Here is a 13,432-nt window from a genome sequence, read left to right as displayed (position 1 = left end):
GGAGGAGCAGGAGCAGGAGGAGCAGGGGCAGGGGCAGGGGCAGGGGCAGGGGCAGGGGCAGTGGCAGTGGCAGGGGCAGGGGCAGGGGCAGGGGCAGGGGGAGCAGGAGCCTCCTAAATGTTCTACAGCAACACTCTTCCCTAAATTATTCTCCATTATCCCATTTTGTAAAGTGTGTAACATTTACTGCTATCTGAACTTATTTTATTTTGCTACACACTTGATTCCTGTCACCCAATTCTCACCAGAAAGTAAAGTGGAAGAGGTCCAGAACTCTGGTTGACTGGTGGCGGCTTCCCTGTGTCTAGGCAGCAGGGATCTCTAACAAATCCAATCTTTATCAGATCTATTCACAAAATGGTGTCTTCTCTGTAGTTTTAATTTGTGTGAGATTGGGTATATTTTGTATTTTTATGATACTTTTGGGGGAGGGAATATATTCACACCTGTCAAATTCTTATAAATGCTGTTGATTCTTTTACACAGTGTAAAAGTGTTTTTTCTATATTCATTTTTTGACTGATTGACAAATATTTTCCCCTAATTTGTGACTTTGCTTATGACTTTATTTATTTTTTTGGGGGGGGGGACGACAATGGTCAACATGTTTAAATAGGTGGGTCCTCTGATGCTTCTTTTATACAATAGTTGGGAAAGGCTATGCAGAATAAGCCGAGCAGTCAGATACAGCAGGAGATGATTGGCAACTCACCAGATTCTCTTCTGGAATGTTAGAACGTACTGCTCAGCCAGCCATGGATGACAGCTGGAACCTTTCAGTTTGGTGTGGGTCACACGACTAGGTTCTAACCAGAGGGATGCATATAAAAGTCACAGGCACCACGTTTGCATCATGTCTGTCCCTATGTCACTATTTAAGGGAGAACCAGACTGGAGTGCCCCTTAGAGTCACAGTTGGAACCATATGCTGCAGGTGGCGAAGCTACTACAGTTATCCCAAGTTCTGACACAGCTTCTCCACCGTTTGGTTTAAGCCCTTGACTCTTTGGGACTGTTTAACAAATATGACTTGTGTCATCTTGACACAAGCTCAGGTCATCCAGGAAGAGGGGAACCTCAATTGAGAAAACGTCTCCATCAGATCGACTGTAGACAGGCCTAAGGGGGCATTTTCTTGATTAGAGATTGATGGGTGGTGCCACTCCTGGGCTGAGGTGTGTAAAGAGCAAGCTGTGCAGAGCAAGTGGGTAGGCAATGTTACTCCATGGCTTCTGCTTCCGTTCCTGCATCTAGTTCCTGCCTTGACTTCTCTTCATGCCGTGACCTGTATGATGAAATGAACTTGTCCCTCCTCAGGTTATCTTTGGCCATAATATTTATCACAGCAGTGGGAAGCAAATTAAGACACATCCCAACAGATATATCAAACCCTTATAACAGGGTTTGTGTTTATTTGAGGTGCATCCTGGCATTAATTGGCATTTATCGTTTCTGTTTGTCTAGAGCTTGAGCTTATTTGATTTGTAGGCTGGTTATATGTTTTGTGTTTCTTAAAATCCAAGGGCTAGCACATTTAAGCATCGTGATTAGAAGTCTATTCAGACAGGGTTTCAATGAATGAGCGGCAGCCAAAGCAGCACGGTGAAGGCGGGATGCTTTGTTTTGTCAGCTGATCCCTACATTCACAGACAATCAAGAACTAACTCAAGTCAGACTTGCCCAAGGTCTCCCGGTTGGTACGTTTCAGCATGCTTGGGGCTCAAAGTCAGGTTGGTGTAAGCGTTCACCGTGCCAAACTTCCTCTGTAGAAGCTTCTGCTCAATTACCATTGCTTCAAACAGCCATTTCCATAAAGTCTTAAAAGTTGTAGCATCATTTCTGTACACATGCATTGATTATATTCTAACCAAGTGTATCAAGTGATATAAAAAGGCTGGGATATGGCTACCCCCATCATACTGCTATCAATTCATTCAAAACATGGGATGGCAATCTAAGAATATAGCTTTCTATCTGACACAGAAAGACACAGGGCGGAGTGGAAAAGACCAAAGGGACTCGCGTTTCTCATTCTAAGTCTTTATCTTTGCTAACACATACGTGGACTTTGGTAACTTATAATGCATATAAAGCTGGGCATGGTGGCCTGCCTGCAGTTCCAATACTCAGGAGACAGAGGAAAGGAGGATCGTGATTTGACACACGTCCAGGCCACGTGTGAGTTCAAGGCCAGCCTTAGCTATCTAGTGAGTTCTTGTTTCTGAAAGAAAATCAGAACAAAAAAATGTGTACAAAATGTAAAACACACTGCTGGGTCTTCATGTATAAAGGCAAAGTCGTGACATGGCCTAGGCTGGCTTTAAATTTGCTATACTGTAGCTCAGGCTAGCCTTGAACTTGGAATCTTCCTGTCTCTGCATTTCCAGTTGCCATGATTATAGACTTGCCACTATCATAAAGTTTCTACTTTAAAGCTGTTAGTTAATTCACTAATAGCAGTGATTAATGGATTGTTCTTTTTAAATAAAAAAAAAAAAAAGGTCAGGATCTTACATGTACATTTCCTCAACCTCATACATAAAAATAAAATATATACAAACCAGGGCAGAGATTTGTGTTTGAGTCTTCCCTTTATCATTTATTAACAATGTAATAAAATTGTAAGTTTGGGCAAGTTACTTCATTTCTCTGAGCCTTGGTTTCTACTGAATATAAAGAAAAGGACATCCGATTCCAAGGCCGCTATTAGGTAAATGATTGAAGTCCCCGGAACAATACCTATTAAAGAACAGAGGTTGTTGGAATCTGGTCCTGAACTCCAGATCAGAGCCTCGCGCAGCCCTCCTCAGAGAAGCTGCCCCATGCAGTAGATGGTAATTAACACGAAGACCTTCAACTGGTCAGTATGCAGAGAATATGAAACTTGGGAGTGCTCAGCCCTATGTGACTCAGTGGCATGTCTATATCACACCCCTCTTCACGAGACCCAGGCATGTGTGGGGGAAGAGGTGGCAGACCAGAGCCAGAGGTGGTAGAAAGTTTCAGGGAAGTACAATAGGACAGACGAACACAGGACTCACGGCAATTGTGACCAGCACACACAAGACCTGCATGAGCTCCATCCAGGTAAATCCCAGCACTGGGGGGGGGGGGGATGCGAAGGGGGGGCGACGTGGGAAAAAAATCCAAGTCCCAGTTGCCTAGCTGAGGAGATATTGGCTTTGATAGCTGCTGGGAGAGGGAGTCAAGTTTTCTCTAATGATGTACCACACTCCAGGGCAGGCCCCACTCTCCAAAAGCAGTTGGGCAACACAAACTGAACTGGATCAGAAACCTAAGAAAACTCAAAGTTAGGTGGGTGGGGCAGTGAAGGTGCAGAGGGCAGGGAAGGTGCAGAGGGCATGTGTAGGAAGAGTTGGGGGAGCAGAGTAAGTCTGAGCAAAATACACCATATGGATTTTTCAAAGAATTAATGAAAATATTAATTTTAAAATACGTAAAAAAAAGTAAAGAGTGAGAGTTTAAGAAACTCCTATTATAGACAGGTATGTTCCCAAACTAATACAGGTGTGGTTAATGCTCACATGTACAGTGACTCTGAGGGTTTTTTGAATCTCGAGTTAGAATAACCTCAGGTTTTCTACCATATCTTCCAAGGATATTTATTACTGTAGATGTGAAGTTACAGTCCTACTGTTAAGCAGATCTAGGTGACGTGAGGTGGTGACTGTAGCTAATTATGGTTTCTGAAAGGGGAGAAATGATAGGCTATTTCTGTACCTTCCGTACAGACACTCTGTAGATACAAGGATCCAGGATGCCGGTGGAGGCGCTGGCGCTCATTTTGCACATAAACGAGAACTTCTTTCTCCAGTGAACACAATTTGCTTGCACCACCTCCCTGAATAGGAGAAAAACAAAAATCAAAACGCCAATTAATTACTATGTTAAAAACACTCACGCTTTCACTCAAGTCTGCAAAGTTAGAAGTCAGTATTCGTAGGTGTGGAGAGACAACTCAGTGAGAAAACTGCTTGCTGCACGCTCAAGGAGTTGGGACCACGTAAAAGCCGGGTGTCTGCAATCAGAGCATCCGAGACACAGGGACCCCTGGAGCAGGCTGATGAGCCAAACTGGCCGAAATGGCAAGCTCTGGGTTCAGCTGGAGCCCCTGACACATAACGAAGGTGACGAGCACCTCGGGTGCGACCTGACGTCATGTTGGGCTTCCACACTCAAGCACTCACAGGAACACATACAAATGCAACCGTCAGTATTTGCAAGCAGTCGAACAGGAATAGTTGGCTGTTCGAAATGCAAAGAAGTTAACTTACTCATCAATTGGTTTAAAATGAGTCTTCAATGCTCATTTACTTTCTCTGTGTTGAGCATACTTCTGAATGTTTAAAATACAAGATAAAGGACAGCATTTCTAACCTTGCAGGGCTTCGTGCAAGAGACAGAAATATTCACAAACACCTTACCTTCTCTCTAGCTATTTCAGCAACATGAACTACATGTTTATAACACGACACTTAATCTCACAGTAACTGGGAAATGTAGCTGGCATTTCCCTCACTGCACAGACCAGGAACTTAAGCACGGGCCGGAGTTATCTCAAGATAAATTAGTTAACTCAAGCCACCCACTGAACTCCGAAGCCCCTTGCCCACAGCCCTAAATCTGCCGTTTTCCCAACAACTTTCCTCTTGCAAGTTTCCTGACTTTTGTACGAGATGTTCTCTCTCCTCTTCCGTGTAGGTACAAGGGACTTTGCTTCAGAAAGGGAAGATAATTATTCTGCTCATGGAAGGAGATAGAAAACAGGGAAGGGGGTGGTTACGTACAGAGGAAAATGGATAAAGCAAAAGTAAGTTCTCTGTATTTACTCATCAGTGTAGTTAATATTGGCAACATAACATTTTAATATGTATATTATTTAATATATCCTTTTTTGAGAGATTTTTTTGGGGGGGTGTCTCACTATATAGTCCTGCTGGCTGGAACTCACCATGTAGACAATGTTGGCCTCTAATTCAAAGAGATCAACTTGCCTCTGCCTCCAAAGTACTATCCCACCTGACCTTAATATTTTTATTAATTATTAAGAATTTCATAGAAGCATATAAAGTGTATTTTGATCATAATCACTCCTATCCCCCCACGTCCAGTCCTACTTCCCATGCCCTTGTAACTTCCTGTCATCATCCTCTTCCTCCCCCTCCTCCTCTTCTTCCCCTTCCCTTCCTCACAACTCACTGAATCCAGTTTGTGCAGCCCATATACTCATGTGTATAGGAGCATCCATAGAGCCACATCTCTAAAGCCTGGCACCCTGTGTCCCAGAAGTGTCAGGCCTGGCTCCTCAGTCAGGTGTGAAGGGTCTTGGGTCCTCCCTACTCCATGCTTTAATGTTGACAGGGTTGAGCATGTGCAGGCCACCACAGATGCTATGAGCTCATGAGAGCAATATTCCTGTCCGACCAGAAGATACTGTTTCTGTCCGGCCCTTCCTGACCTCTGGCTTACAGTCTTCCCACCCCGTCTCCTGTGCTGGTTCCCGAGAGCACAGGTCTAATGAGGTTGATTTTCCTAATGAAGTACAGGGTGGGATCATTTCTCTGGCACAACAGAGGCTAATGGGTAAGAACTTAGATAAATTTAGATAACTTCAGATAAAAAAAAATAAAATGAGGTAAGGACAAATGAGATGAACACAGCAGTGTACCAACTTGTCGCTGCCTCTGGGAATAAAACAGATGTGTATCAAGAACGGATGTGTATCAAGATCACCGCAGTTGGGTCTGTAGATAAACCTTTCAGAAGCCCAGAAAGATTCAGGGAAAAAAAAAAGCCACCTGATATTTGGTTCTTGTTTTCCTCACAGCATCAGTCATGTGCTTGGAGCTCCCAAGAAGGCATGCAGACATGCTGATGTCCTGGAACCTTCAGGAACATACCTCAAGGCATGGACTAACACCACTGGTGTAGGATCAGGTATCAAAAACAGCATTTTTTAAAAATCATGAGATAGTTTACTGTCCTTAGAAAAACATATAAGCTTCTAGGTAAAGATAGCTTCTACTTTCTCCCCCAAACTTACCAAGTTTGTTGTTTTGTTGTTTGTTTGTTGTTTGTTTTAAAGCATCATTTCATAGGAAGACAAAACACAAGCAGTCAGGGACAGACACGAGTGGTAACCAATTTAGCAACCGAGGAAATCTGAACCTGATGCTGTAATGTGGAAAGCCATGAGTGGAATCTTAAATTGGTTCTGAAACAAAATGAAGGACAAGCCAAGGGTGGAAGGACTGATGGAACGTTGTTTTAGAAGCAGCCAGACCCTGACTTGCAGGAAGCTCAGTTTATTCTCCTGACTGGGGCTGGGGGTGGGGTGAGGGTGGGGAGGACAGATGACACTCTGGCCTGTGATCCCAGGGCAGGCCTCAGGAGGGTGATGACACAATATTGGAAGATGAGTCAGTGCTGACCCTTCCTCCTTAGCTAGTTCTGGCAACGCTGGAGACCGGGATGCTCTCATCAGGGAATCTCTAATGAGATGGACACTCAGGACTCCCAACTGAATGGATCAGCCATCTCAACTGTAGTAAAAACCCATGATGCCAAGCCCCTGCACCAGCACAGAGCGTCTCTCAGCTTCAGAGCTGCTGTTACATCTAAGCTGGCACCCCGGGAGAAGCTCTTACTTGGAAAAACAGGCCAAAGTGAATGGCACCAAACACAGCGTCATCCAAGCAGAGCCGATGCTGGAGGAAGAGAAGTTCTCAAATAAAAAATTATGGGCTCAAGTGATAGCCCAACCCCACACTAACCTTTGACCTCACCTCTTATACCCAGGCATGTGCACCAACCCCCCCTCAGCCCCCCCACCACACGTACATGCACAGATACATGTAATAATAAAAAGAAATTGCATCTACTCTACAGGACTAAGATGCTCTTTAAAAACAAGAAGGGCATAAACCCCTAAAACATGTTACTGGGAACAAAAGTCCTGGGCTCAGCCTTTCATTTGCCATTTTGGACTTATTCTACCAGTTCATAGCCCAGAGGTCGGCCTTCATGGACTGCAAACCAGGCTTCCTGCAGCCTACCTCTCACTGTGCAAAAGGAGCAGCCCCAGAAGGCTGAGGGCGGAGCAAAGACAGCCTAGCCTTTCTGATGACTGATTCCTTGCTAGGTGGATCAGAAAGGAATCCTTGTAGGAGCCTCTGGTTTCCCACCCCTACCTGTGGACTGCCTCTTTAATGACAAAGCTTAGACTTTAAAACACATGCATGTAAACCTCTGTTAAAGTAAAAACTGGAAAATTAAGAATATTACTAAGTACTGAAAAAAAAAATCTTAAAATGGAGCAAAGTTACACCCGGGAGAGCCAGCATGGAGCCCCGCGCCTGTCCTCGCAGTACTGAGAAGGCGGCTGAAGGAAGAGGGGTCCAACTTTGATATCAGTTTGGGCTGCACTACAAGAACACCTTTAAAAAAAAGTATTTAACGTTGAAAGCCACTACTTTCCAGTTGCTTTAAATAATCACCCAGTGAATATTCTTTATTGTCTAATATATGAAAACCAAATAACCTCATTTTGGCCAACTTTCTGTCCCTATAACCAATGTCTGAGTCAGATCAACGTGTGAAGAGGAGGGGTTGACTCTGGTTCATTGTTTGGGGGCTTCAGTCCACAGCTGACTGGTTTTGTTGTGCAGGGCCTGTGGCAAGGCTATCACAGTGGAAGCACGCACTGGAGGGAAAGTCCCTGTTTCCACAGCTAGCAAGGGGGGGAATGAGGGACTGGGCCAGAGCTACACAATCCCTTTGGGAGCATGAGTCCTAACGACCTAAAGCCCTCCTACCTTTTAATGGTTCCATTATCTCCTAATGGTGCCAAGCTAGGAATAGACCTTCACCACATGGTCCGTTGGATTCAATTTACAGCTGGACCTTAAAATGTTACTAAGTGTACTGGCTGGTTTTGTGTGTCAACTTGACACAGCTGGAGTTATCACAGAGAAAGGAGCTTCAGTTGAGGAAATGCCTCCATGAGATCCAACTGTAACGCATTTTTTCAATTAGTGATCAAGGGGGAAAGATCCCTGGTGGGTAGGACCATCTCTGGGCTGGTAGTCTTGGTTCTATAAGAGAGCAGGCTGAGCAAGCCAGTAAAGAACATCCCTCCATGGCTTCTGCATCAGCTCCTGCTTCCTGACCTGTTTGAGTTCCAGTCCTGACTTCCTTGGTGATAAACAGCAGTATGGAATTGTAAGCTGAATAAACCCTTTCCTCCCCAACTTGCTTCTTGGTCATGATGTTTGTGCAGGAATAGAAACCCTGACTAAGACACTAAGCTAACTATTCTAGGAATTACATCAGAAATAAGAAGAAAACACAAATACTTCAAAGCCCCAAGTCCTTGGTTTACGTTGTTTTTTATTTGTTTATGAAATATCAGTAATTCCCCAACTAAACTAATTAGAAGCACATACTAGATTTTTATTTATTTGAAAACACTCTTACAATGTGGCATATTTATCATGATTCATGTACGAAATCATATATGCTACCGTTTGCACAGATAGAGTGTAGCTTTGGCCCGAATTACAGCATTAAAGATACCAAGTAGATTCTGCATGCACCTGTTATCCTTAAATACAATTCAGTGGGAAGTATTTCATACTTACCTAGTTTTATCTAGAGAGTGGAGGATACCGACAGGAAGTCTGGGAGACTCGGGGAGAAACCAGGTTAATAATAGCAATATAAACTTGGGCAGGGACTGCAGCATATAAGGAATGGGTTTTAATAAAGAGTATGGTATTACATCTTGCAGGGGAAACCACACTTCTGGTTTCTATCGCTACTGGCTGACTTCTGCTTTAGTGACAATATTGCAGTAGTTACCAGGTACTTTCAATACAACAGATACTACGCGGTTTTCACATAGAAGCCCCACTCCATTTCCTTAGTAGAGGAACTGAGAGAAATTAAGTAGTTTGTCCAACTTCACTACAGTGAAAAGAGTTAAATTGAATTTAAGGTACTATGTAGAGTAGATGCATTCCAACATCTCAATCAGGTTTCTACCCCAGCACCCCACTGAAACTGCTCACTAGAGAGCAATGGATTGCCAAGTTTGATGGGCTCTTTAATTTTTTTTTTTTTAGTTGTGTGTGTGTGTTTGAGTGTATGTATCTCAGCATAAACATGCCTTAGCACGTGTGTGGAGGTCAGAGGACAACTTGCATCAGTTCTTTTTCTACTGTGTGGATTCCAGGGATTGAACTCAGGCTGTCTGTCCCCCTTGGCAGCAAGCGCCTTTACCTGCTGAGCCATCTTGCTAGCCCCTGATGGGCTTTCTTGACTTCATCCTTCATCCTTACTATACATTCTTGAACGAGTCCTGCCCTTTCCTAATTTTGTGGCTACTTGTTCTTAATTTCATGTTCCTGTCTCCTTAAAGTGTTGGTGCCCACTAAGCTTATCTTTTTACTGCAATGTAAATGTCTGTATTATGCAGACACATACACATACGCACACACATATACAGCTAAGCCTCTTTCTTTAGATGCACAGTATCATGTGTTAACTGTTGGCCCACCTGGTACCCTGGCCTAGAAGGACTAAGTCATGCATCTATTTGCCATGGTACTCAACAGCGGTCTAACTCATCATATTAGCTAGGTCTTTAAACCAGTCAAGCCACTTGTTGAGGAACATATGATGAGACTGTCAGTTGCTTATCCAGTGTCTCTCTCCTTCTTTAACATATCTAATTTTATGCATAGCCAGTTAAGCCTATTTTACAAGTCTTCTTTGCTGCTAGGGGGAGAAGGGTGGTGATTTTCTGCTATGGTGATATCATTAGAGACCACTGTCTGGGCCTTCTAGAAAGGCACAGTAAGGGAGGGCATGTGGGGACTGTCCTTTTACCCTCTCTCTATTCCTTTCATGACAGTTTGAAAATTGTCTTGACAATGGTTTTGAATGTCAGAAGCCATGTTGGCCCTACCTACATGAAAAACTGCCTGGTGATAATACAGAGAGAGACGGAAGCCTGGGCTGTCCCCATTCACACTTTAATATTTAAAATGCTTGTTTTAGGTTTCATCTCTGTAGGTGAGCTAACCTCTAACACAACCGAAGTCTGATCACTCCCACACTTAGAAACTTGAGTCCCGGTACCCTTCCCATGTGGAGTGTGCTCTCAGAATCCAGATGCAGGGTTACTGTGTCCTAGCACTTGGGAGGCTAAGCGAGAGGAGGATGAGCTGAAGGCCAATCTGTGCTACATAGCAATCAATACTCTATCTCAAAACCCAAAATCATCAATTCTCCCCCCCCAAAAAAAAAAAACCAAAGGAAACAAGACTACTGCATGGATCAACGCTTTGATCTTACAAACTGCCTATTAAGAAAGCCCCACCCACACATAAGCCAGGTTCACTTCCTACAGATGGATTCATCCAGTTGCCTGAATTCTGCCTCCCAAGTATCAGAGCAACAGCTTATGTGAAGGACACTGAAACAGGTCCTTATATAGGACAGTGTACTAAGCCAAGAGATCAGGCTGGGACAAACTAGATTTGTGCAGTGTTTATTTGTCTATTAATGACTTCATGCTGTGGTAACGAAGACACCTTATTGAAGAGAAACCCAGAAATGATTAAAAAAAAAAAAGTCCAAGTTGGACAGTGGTGGCGCACTCCTTTAACCCCACTCAGCACTTGGGAGGCAGAGGCAGGTGGATCTCTGTGAATTTGATGGCAGCATGGTCTACAAAGTGAGTTCCAGGAAGCCAGAGCTATACAAAGAAAGTCTGTCTTGAACACTGAAAACAAAACCAAACTGAAACAAGCCTACAAACATGACACAACATACAAACAACCCCATAAAATAGATACAATACTACTGTCATAATCCCATGAATCCAGCCTGTCAACCCCAGTAAGCATTTAATAAACAGTCCAAAAATACCTGGTACCAGGTATACATTCCTGGTCGTCACTTTCTAACCACTCAGAAATCAAGCCATTTCCTATGTGCATGGTCACAATTCAGATTCTTAACATCATTTCCTTGAATCATTGCAAGAGTCTCCTTAGTGGTTCCTGTTCAAATCTATCTCCCTCAGATCTCCACCCGAGAGTGTGGTTCACACCTGTAATCTGCAATCACAACACTTGGGTAAACATGGCAGGAAAAAAAAAAAAAAGAATTTAAGTGAGATTTTTGAGGCCAGCCTGGGCTACAGAGACCTTGTCCCAAAAAAACCAAAACAAACCAAAACAAAAGTGTATTATGTCCCTAAGGCTTTTAGTCAAGAGTTTTCTGTGGTAATCTTCCGTGTGTACACATAGACCTTGGGAAAAAGCTGTCCAAATTAAACAAATCCAAAAGGCTGCAAAGTTAGTTTGTGACATTTGTTATACTGATGGGTTACCGTGGAAACCCACACAAAACTACTTGGCACCGGGGACGAAAGTCACATTACTAACTGCTTTCTGTTGGGTGAGTCACTGACTTCCTATGAGTTTTGGGCGGTTGCTCAACCACTGTCTAGAAAGAAAGCTAAGGAATGTGATTTGTGTGACCACTATGGAAAGCCAAACATTTCAAAGATGACATGATAAAGCTGTTGCAACGAACACAAAACAAGCAGAGGACTCAGAAGAAGATAAAGTTGCTATGGCCACTGTTTATGTTTCAGAGAACCAAAAGGAATCTAGGATGCTGTTGAAAACTTAAACATAAACTGCAGTGGAAGTTGACGGAGCCAGTCTTTGTGATGAGTAGAATGTCAATGCCACCAATTTCCTGAGAACCAGCGAATGCGTCCTCTGAGCACGTATTTACAATTACACCACGGCCTGATTATTCAAGACACTGTCCACCTTTCAGAAACAGCGATCTAAGAAAATCTGCTCTGAGGAGTGTGAGCTGTTGGCCAGGAAGTACAGTGTGCAGGTTAGGTGCTTATCCCGCAGCTAGTCTCTGAGTTCAAACCCTGCCTCAGCTACCTGCCAGCTGCCACTCTGGTACATTTGTCATCTGTACGGTGCCTTCTCATGAGATCTACACCTCAGGGGAACCCAGGGAGATGAAGTAGATCATTCCACAGGGCCCCAAACAGTACCTGGGGTACAGTGTAGCTTGATAATAAATGGTATACTCAAGACCTGTGAGTCTGTTTCAATTTGCTCGCCAAAGTGAAAGAATGGCCAACTTTATAGAGATCTTTCCCCTGATATACTGAAGATCTGTCTATTTTAGGAGACACGTAGATTCCGACAAAGAAGGAGATTTTGTGAATCCAAGCAAAAACAAGTATTTTAAGGCTGTGAAGATTGGCTAGATCTAGAAGACTGACTTTTAAGGAACACAAAGGATACATGCATCTGTCAACTCCAGCAGCATTTTTAACCTAAGTAAATGCTCAGCAGTAACATCATCATGAGAAACTAACTGTGCAGTGGGCTTTGCTTTATTTACTCATTCACGGATTCATTTTTTCTAGTGGGTCAGGCAGTGTGTGTGCAGTGTGGATATGTGTATATATTTTCACATGTATAGGGAATGAACGTGTGTCTTCATCAGGATATGTGTTGGCCACTAAATGCTGTTCAGAATCCCAGTTCATATTCTTCTCCTTGGAAATGCTCAGTTTGCAGACAGATATGTAGAGAGAACGAGAGAGAGAGAGAGAGAGAGAATGAATGGTGAGGACTGAAAACATGAGCGAAAGTCCTCACCATCGGAAAGGATGAGGCCAGTTGAGTTGAGGAGAGTGGCGAAGGAGAAAGGGAAGGGGACAGCCTGCAGGGCTCCCAATATCAGATCAGGAGAGAGGCTGGAAAAGGCAAGGAGGTGGCATCTCAACAGGACAAGAAAAGGACCAGGGTATCTGCAACAGCAACGGGCAAGTTTTAAGAAAGCCTATTCAGCAACATCAGCTACGGCAGTGAGGTCAGGTAAGGTAGAGACCAAAAAGGGGTCACTGGGTTTAGCAACAAAAAGCCACCCATGATGCTGCTGAGTGCAGTGTTGGTCACAAGGAGGGACTGAAGCATGTTACTATGGAGAAGAGATACAGAGATGTGGGCAACTCGCTTCAGATCTGTTAGGAATGAAGTCAGTAGGGAAACTTAGGGCTGCATCCAGCCGAGCACATGACATGAGAGATGATTTCACTTCTACACGCAGGAAAGATAAGCACACTTCAGTACTGATAGGGGGAAATAGTGTAGGGACCAAAGTGAGCATTTGGCTGGGTATGAATAGTGTTATCAGAGAAGATTGATCCCTGAGATATCAGAAATAATAGAGCCCAGACTATGGTTAGGGACTGACCCTTGGCAGAGACAAAGAATGAGACTGAATGGAGACAAAGGTGTCAGCAGATAATTGTTTATTGTCCTGAATTGTTCTAGTGAGAGAAATTTCATATAACATGTAG

The 13,432-nt window shown here is 43.6% G+C and overlaps 1 protein-coding gene across 1 annotated transcript in view; it reads right to left on the bottom strand.

The window, feature by feature from the left end:
- The window catches only part of Eeig2 (EEIG family member 2), a 57,384-nt gene that overhangs the window by 29,748 nt on the left and 14,204 nt on the right, over positions 1 to 13,432 (bottom strand). Inside the window, exon 2 of the mRNA XM_021159007.3 lies at positions 3,742 to 3,862. Within this exon, the coding sequence (XP_021014666.1) occupies positions 3,742 to 3,862 (121 nt within the window). The remainder of the gene's footprint in view (positions 1 to 3,741; positions 3,863 to 13,432) is intronic.

Source organism: Mus caroli, unplaced genomic scaffold, assembly GCF_978045245.1.
Source record: "Mus caroli unplaced genomic scaffold, Mus_caroli_1 scaffold_3, whole genome shotgun sequence".
Classification (NCBI taxonomy): domain Eukaryota; kingdom Metazoa; phylum Chordata; class Mammalia; order Rodentia; family Muridae; genus Mus; species Mus caroli.
The sequence above is the reverse complement of the archived record's forward strand: the minus strand, read 5'-3'. Positions and strand labels throughout refer to the sequence as shown.